An 8,585-nucleotide genomic window follows, 5' to 3' on the forward strand; every position below is an offset into this window, starting at 1 on the left:
AAACCACGTTTTTCTTGTGGACTAAAAGTAGAAAATAAATTATGGCTCGCCCCAGAAACCGTGTGTCGGGCAGATTTATGATTAAAGCGAAAAGTACACAACACACGAATTTTGGAAATTTGGTGGTGAACGTACAGCCCGACCCACGTTTTTTGGGGCGAGCCATAATTTATTTTCTACTTTTTAGTCCACAAGAAAAACGTGGTTTTTTAAAAAGTTTTTTTTTTGTATTTTATTTTTATGAAATTTATATTACTTTTCGAATCGAAATCGTCATTGAATCACACCAAACATAAATTTCATAAAAATTGACTGATGGGCAAGTAAATTACCATCATCTCACTTGACTCTTCTTAAGCGATAAGTGGATATTCGTACCGCTGGCAGCGGCAAGGAGATATTCGTAACGATGGCACCGATACGAAGATATTTGTAACGATAGCAGCTATGAGTGGATATTCGTACCACTGGCAACGAGACGTGGATATTTGTAACGCTGGCATCGATAGGTGGATATTCGCACAGCTGGAAGCGATAAGTGGATATTCGTCCCGCTGTTAGCGAAAAGAGGATATTCGCACCACTGGCAGCGAAAAGTGGAAATTCGTAGCGCTGGCAGCGAAAAGAGGATATTCGTAGCGCTGGCAGCGAAAAGAGGATATTCGTAGCGCTGGCAGCGATAATTAGATATTCGCACCGCTGGCAGCAGGCATTTTTATCTCCACAAGTTAACCAGTTAATTATTTCTATGGATTGAAAGGAACGCAGGACTAAATTTAGTTTATTATAAAGTGAATTTCATATCATCCTGAATAGCCTCAACCAATTTTAGTACCAATTTGATGATATATGCAGCGTTCTAAAAGGATGGAACACTTTTTTGCGAGGAAACATTATGCGCCCTGTGAATAGAACTCATCTTGAGCCATCATCAACGAGAAATTTAATGCCGATAACCACACACAATTTGAGCCTAGCTTGATCTTCGATCTATTTCAATCACAGATATAATTTAAGTGTTTCTTGAAGGAATGGCTAGATGATGGCTAACATCACCGAAGTCGAAATGCATAAAGTATGCGCACAAATAATTACTTCTTTTCATCATGGAATCATAACTGTAGAGCACTTTGAGTGAAGTGAAAAAAATATATATCAGTTAAAGGCTAATTTCTAAAATACTTTCAATACGCACTTCTATATAGTGATAAAGCCATCTTTGGCGGTAATGTACGAGAGGTTACGGCGATAATTATAATATATACCAGTTTTATATGGGGTCATAACCTCGAAGGTGCTGGGAGCTCTGAAAATTCTTTGGTCCACAGTTGACTTTTCAAATATTTTTTATAATTTTCACCATGGAAGCACACAGTCGCTGACGTCGAGTCATTTTGGTGCTAGAGCGAAGAAGTAGATACTGACGGTAATCCTATGAACGCTCAAGTTATTGCACGTTTAATTGTAGCGTCGGATAGGAAAAAGGTCTTGACTAGCGACGATCAAAATTATCTTCAGTTAATTGAGACTTTTTGCTGTTATCCCAAAGTTGAGTACTTTGAGATTGTTTTATGTAGATAAAACTCTTGGTGATTAGAACTTCTGTCAGCCACAAAGTTGAGAAGAGAATTAAAGCATAAGAAATATGATTGAGAAGCATTGAATTGACGAAATTGAATAACTATAGCGTCATCCAGCTATCAGTAACTCTTTATGATTTACAGAAGGCTAGTTAGGTGTGTTGGCTAGTTAGGTGTTTCCATTCAGATGCAACCCAAGTACGACAGATAGGAAGGTGGAGGACATTTGCGGTTCATGCGTGGGCGTCCATCCTGGCAGAAATAACATGGCGTCGTCTTAGAAGGACCTGCGAAATAATTATACCATTTCATTAGTACTTAAATGTAGGTGTAAACAAAAAAATATAAGTGTATGTGCGAATTAAAATTTATCCGCAAGTCTTCAACTTGAAAAATAGTATTTACAACTCACCAAGCCACCGTGCCGATAAGCCAAAGAAAACGTGAGTTAGCAAATTGATTCTGAGGATCATTATGTAGAATCATCAGAACTTACTCTGGTTCGGGTGTTGACTTGCAGGTGTTTGCTGAAATAGGGATTTACTCAATTGAAACTGCATGATTTGCAGAGGAACAGGTTCAGGAAATCCCACGGGTACAGAACCAGGGGGAAGGGATGAACTGATTTTCGATGAAGGGCCTTCATTGGGGCACAGAAAAAACGATGGAGGATTCAAATCAGAAGATCCCGGAGTGAATGTTTCCACTTGAGGAAATGAAGATGTGTTGTTTGAGGCGGGCGCCATAGGAGAGTTTGGAAAGTTACGAAAACGATCGTCCTCGCCTCCCTCCAGCAAGAAGGGTATGGTGCCGACCACAAATTCTACCTGGCCAGAGACGTCGTTACAGCAATCGAATCTTGCAACCACCTAAGAGAAACGACAATTCATTATTGTTGAATGACGAACTGAAAAACCATCCCCAAAGGATACGAATGTTCGAAATTTATTCGCCACAACAACACTAAGATTGTAATTTCATTTCAGTGTGTTCAATTTTCGCCTTGTTTTCCTTGACAAAATTAACATTCTATGTAAAGGCAACAAATATGGAAGGCATAATTGCACTACAACTACTGAATCTAATAAGTTAATTAAAGTTACATTGAGTTACATTACAATTTGGCCCACCCATAAAGTTACATTACAATTTTGACACAGCACCTACTGGTCTAATCATTTCTGTACGGACATTATATGTTCACCAGAATATATGTACGGGTCAGTGAGGCTTGGTTCTGGTGTTCGCCACCTGAGAAATTAACTACTTACACAAGCAACTCATTCTAACGAAAAATCTCGGTTGCGGGAATAGCCGCTCTCAACATCAGCCGCCTACAACTTCTAGCACGATTTCCTCCCTTAGGCACTCACCCCAACTTTCTATCAAACTTCACCTTAAGGAAGTATTTGAGGTCCATAATTTGGCAGTGCTGGAGCCCGGGTACGACGGATGGTACGAAGAAGGGTTCGTCTTGAAGGCCGATGCTGTCACCTGGTGCTACGCAGCCAATTTCTAACAGTTTCACGTCTCGTTCGTCCACTTTACAGGTACGACGCCGTTTCGAATGGTACGTCACACGCTTTACGTGGGTGTTAGAATGGTGTTAGATGTTATCGGGGATTCAATTGGATTTATGATGAAGAATTTGCATTTACTACATATATGAGGCTTCTAATACTCTGGAAATTGAGTGACTCTGAACGAAGATAAAAAACATGGATGGTACGTGATGTAGTTAAAGTCTCGTTATAGTACAAAAATAGGATGTATTACCAATTAGATAAAGTAGGAGAAAAGTTTAGCACTTCATTGCAGACAGATCAAAAGGTAGTCAGATGCTGCTCGATATTGTATAGTCTGTTAAAACCTAAACTGATCCAGTCTTTTGCTCTGGCATTAAGTATTAAAACCATAGCCGATTCAACAATTTGATTTTGCAATAGGTGGCAAGAACAACACATGTGTAGCATTTATACTCCAATTTCGCTGCCAACAACCAAACAAACGGAGTTGTAGTAGAGACTGAATTATATAACGGCAAATCGAGTGCAATCGCAACGTTTGAAGCCAATAGTGTGAAGAGGTTTTTTACTGGTGTTGCGTCATTTTGAACACCGTTGTTGCTTTGTACGTACAGTGAAACAGATTTTGCTTGCCCGTTATGAAACCAATGACGCTAATTTAAAGCCAAGTTCGACCAGCAGGATTCGTTTAACTTTTACTTAATGCAAAAAAAAAAACAACTGTAAGGCTTTATCTTGCCTTATCTTATCAACAGATCTAACCGATGAACAGGGATGAGAGATTTGTTTTAAAATGGTTCCGGAAACTTTTCACCAGACCAAAAAGCCATCAAAAGGGTAAGGTGCTTTACATTTTTCAAATTGATTGAATCTTTTCCCATTTCTGTAAGATTTCAGCGCCACCAGGGAGCTTGCGTATATGTGCATGACCAGGAATCCAAATGCAAGGTAGTGAAAGACACCCACCTGAGGCTCCAATTAAGCCGAAAAAAGTCTGATTTAGCAAGACAGATCATATTTGACTGTATATTAGTTTTTAAAGCAATTTAAAGTAATCAATTTACAACACCTGACGGAGGTACAGAATTGTAGATTCCACCTTCTTTCTGCTGTAGTTCGCCACCTCCCCCCTCACTCTGTACTTCTCCCCCACCACCGCCCCATAGCGACGGCCACTGATGTAGAGGCTGACGGGGCCACGGCATAAGCACGACGTGTCCTCTTTCTCTATCAGAAGTTGTGCCTGTGAAAGATGTGATGTAGATAATGTAGATAACGAATAGTGGTATACTTAGCGAGGATTAACTAAGACATTGACATTTCTTGATCAATTATATGACGTGTCCACTTTCTCCGTCAGAAATAGTGGGTGGTAATGGGATGTAGATGAGGATAATGTAGTTACCTAAGATAGGTATACTTGACAAAGAATAAACAATATTATCGATATTCCTTAATAAAGTATGTGCCGTGTCTTCTTAATGTACAAAAGTGGCAATCGTGAAAGATGTGAGATAGATAATGCAATTATCCTAACAATATTTAGATGCGGGCCCGACTTAATTGGCAAAAAGCATCGCCCAGGACTCAGGGAGCACGTAAATTTGCCGCTCTTGTCCCCTTCGGCTCTGGGTGTGAAGGGCAGCCTCTTAGCAGCTGGCAAGCTCGGTATGACTCGGCTCGGCCAACTCTTCTCCTACTCCCAGGCGACCATTAAATCGGAGATGAGATTCTGACCAATGGTGGTGGCTAAGCAGAACCAGGGGGGTGGCCAAGCAGACCCAAAGCTGGGAGGTGGCCAAGCAGACTTATAGGGGGAATGGCCGAGCAGACCCCGTATAACTTTACTGCAAGTGCAGTGACTATTCGGCCAAAGCCGAGGCGGTACCAAATTGGGTAACTTCTCCCCAACTTGCGTGTAAGGTAAGGTGGGTGTTCCCCAAATTAAGATAAAATTCTTCCCAACTTGGGAAGTTTTAATTGGTTTTCTTCCCATAGAAAAATTAATTCATGAATACTGCATGAACTGAACTGAAACGTGAAAGGAAACTCAGAAAAATATTAATTGTGATAAACTTGTCTGTCGAGATATATGTTGGCAGTTCTTTGTTTTTGGTAAATAGTATTTTGCTTGTATCGATTAATACAAACTACAATTCGTGCAAAGCTTGATAAAATCACATAGATGTGTCGGAAATATACATAACAATAGTGATATTTCTTTCTGGCTCTGGAACTGAATGTTTGCGAGTTACGATTAAAAGTATAAACAATTCTATCAATTCAACAGGTATCTAATTTCATTTATTATCTTTGATTTCATATAGTACAAAATCTCCATACAGTAGAAGTAGTTGACAAATACGTTGACACGTAAAACGTGCAAATCACATAGAAATAATAGAAATGTTCGGCGTGGGTCAAGTTTCTGTATTTTGCGTTAACATGTGACCACAAGTGTCTTGGGTCGCGCTGCAGCTTGTCAACAAGTTTACCTGCGACTTTATAAAAATTTCAATTGTCAAGAACCAGTCTTCAGCTGAAGTTTATGAATGAGAGATTACTTATATTGTAGTTGACAGGTCAAAAGTTAGATGGAAACGTGCAAAAAGTTCTTACTCCTCAGTTAGTAAATTAACACATAAAAGTAAATACCGGTACCAAAAATTTTTGAATGGAAAATAGAATTTAAAGCATTGTGACGACTAAAGGAAGAGTTAAATAAACTGAAAACGAACGAGGGAATTTGATTGCAAGGAATAAGATGCAGTCAGGAAATTAGAGGCTCATTTCCCAAATATGGAGGAATTTTTTGCGCTACTGTGGGCCATCCTGACCCATTTTGGCCCAACAGAATTGGGCGTATCAGTGCCACTTCAGCTCACTGCTCGTGCTGTGGGTAAGAAAGTGTGTCATCATCAACCCACTCATTTTTGTGAGTGCGGCCTATAGAATGCATGCAACACTCAATATTATGGCAGGATCAGCGGCAGATGCCTGCATCGCAAACAATTTCACACGAACTAGATATAATGGTCAAATCCCTCAACTGTCATGCTGGCATTAATTATTTGAGATTCATAAGGTACCTGAACATATCCATTTGAGAAAAAGAAGTCTCATTAGCGTAGTTTTCATGTGAGGTAGGTTTTGTTCCTCATTTTTTGGAACTAAAGCCCATTCAAAACGATTACTCACCGTAGCCGATGTCAGGGTGAGATCGAGAGGACAGTTGACGCTTATGTAAACTTCGCTCTCCTTGTTAAATCCTAAGCGGATCCTAGCCACAGCCTTTACGCGGTAGCGAATGTAGCCATAGCGGCCTTCAAACGAAGACGGGATGCTCAGTGGCAGCTTAAACTTGAAAGGCCAATCGTGGTTGCCAGCAGGCAGCCTCCCAGATGCTGCAGGTGTAAACAAAGTTAGAAGTTAATGGGAAATATTGACCACAAATTTTATTGATTTTATTCCTTAAACTATAGAACAAATTTTTCCAATTCATTGCATGGCGTTGTTTGATTTAAAAATTTGACTCCATGTACGTCGAGCCGATTGTATTTAAATCAAACCTGAAATTTTTTTGTTTTCATGAAAAATTATAATATAATCAAATAGTAGATAATTAAGAACTTCAAATACGATTTTTAGCATTTTCATTGAAAATAAATAAACTATTATGAATTTACAATGATAAATGTTTTCCATTTTACATGTCAGTTGCGAAGACTTCTAAACGTATAATATCTACGGCCAGATGTTATCAGCGCAAACGAAAAATCTCAAGACAAATTTCTATTATAACTCATGACGCTGAAATCTTAGAAGCTTACAGTCAGGCTCCCAAACGTTTGTTTTGAATTTGAAGTATGGTTCCGATGCTTCGTAGGTGGTCGCATCATCATCTGAATCGCTGACATCGTCCCAGCTAACTTCAGCGTCCCCCCTGAATTCGACTTCGACGGCTGCGCCAACATAAACAATCCCTCATATTCAAGACCTCATGAATGCATCTCCATTATTTCCTGTTCGTTTAATTTCTTGACTTTACATCTTATAGGGTAAATAACATCTTTAAAGGATATAGTTTCATGACGCATGTGATAGCATGAAATTTCGTTAAAAAATTCATCAAACTGAATTTGATCGAAGACACTCTACTGTTATAGACATAAGTGGCCATTTAAATATTTTACGCTGGGCATTTTTCCATAATTGAAACTTGAATAGATAGATTCACATGGACTTTGAGTCGTTTGAGGATGAAATCTTGAAACATTAATTATCCTCTTGTAAAACTACATTCCCTGACCTCTACAAAATCTGGCTGATGATGCCACCGCCATCACACGCCCCTCAACCGCCTGGCCCGGGAAATACACGTCCTGATGTGGCTCTAGGACCAAGGTGAAGTTTGTTAGACCCATGGCCTGCAGAGCTGGTATAACAACTCAAGTCCCTGGGCCTGAAGTTATCGAGTTGTGAACTTCAGCTTAAGACTTTTGATAGAACGAAGTAATTGGCATTTCTGGATTTGACGAAGAAAGATCTCATGCCATGATCCGCTGCGTAGAAAGATTGTTAAATGATTTGGTGAATAAAAAGTTCTGGCCACGATCAGCAACTTAATGGTCCATCCACACGCATTAATTTAACTGGTAGTGCTGAGCAACCAGCGCCGTCAACATCGACTATTCGCATGAGATTCTATACTCAAGACCCGATGTGTGGGAAACGAAGAGTTGCGCGGAGCAAAGATAGTGCGTTATTAGATATACACCTCATTAGCAGGAGTTAACTCACCAAATCTGTTCTGGGTATAAAAAGCTACATATGATAAATTATCAAACTGGGGTAACACGAGTCCATCATGACACATATCAGGTCTGAGATTGCCGGTCTATCTAAAAACACAGTAGTTTAATATTTAGTTTAGTTTTAGTTTAGTTTAGTTATAGTTATAGTGAGTTCAAATTGACATATGCAAGGAACCTAATAGGATTGTTTTCAGGTTTTCTAATCTTATGAAATTTTGAATTTAGGTTTAATATGATTTATGATCGTAGATCAGCAGCAGTGACGCTTCACGATAAGCTAAACTGCGAATTCCCATTATTTTTCTTGCTTGAAAAAAATGATCTAAACACAAATGGGTTGATCAGTTCTAAGTCGATTGATAACCAATTAAACATGGCTTTCGCATCGACTTAATCTTTGGCGTTTTTGAACGACTCGTCGAAATTCAAATTAGAGATCACAATACCTCAAGCATTCCCTTTTCTATTCAAATTGTGAACCAAACTTTGGAAAGTTTGATTTACATCGCACAACGCATTAGCGAGCGTTCGTCCCTCGCATGCCGACGGTCACGATGCAACTGAACGCAGGGAACGGTTCAGGTCACATAAAGTCAGTTATTACAATGAATACAATTGATACCTTTTAGTGGATGAGAACGTATCGCTTTCTGAGTATTTTTTTA

At 39.4% G+C, this 8,585-nt stretch overlaps 1 protein-coding gene across 1 annotated transcript; it reads right to left on the reverse strand.

Annotated features, from left to right (window-relative positions):
- Window positions 1–1,551: 1,551 nt before the first annotated feature.
- Window positions 1,552–7,613, reverse strand: LOC108670985 (arrestin domain-containing protein 2-like). The gene is made up of 7 exons (XM_047882080.1): window positions 7,416–7,613; window positions 6,937–7,068; window positions 6,305–6,510; window positions 4,176–4,349; window positions 2,977–3,162; window positions 2,077–2,449; window positions 1,552–1,867 (listed from the first exon to the last, which is right to left on the reverse strand). Exons 1-7 carry the CDS (start codon window positions 7,528–7,530, stop codon window positions 1,764–1,766), a joined length of 1,290 nt encoding a protein of 429 aa, XP_047738036.1. The 5' UTR covers window positions 7,531–7,613; the 3' UTR covers window positions 1,552–1,763.
- Window positions 7,614–8,585: the final 972 nt, after the last annotated feature.

Source organism: Hyalella azteca, unplaced genomic scaffold (assembly GCF_000764305.2).
Source record: "Hyalella azteca isolate HAZT.00-mixed unplaced genomic scaffold, Hazt_2.0.2 contig9605, whole genome shotgun sequence".
Classification (NCBI taxonomy): domain Eukaryota; kingdom Metazoa; phylum Arthropoda; class Malacostraca; order Amphipoda; family Hyalellidae; genus Hyalella; species Hyalella azteca.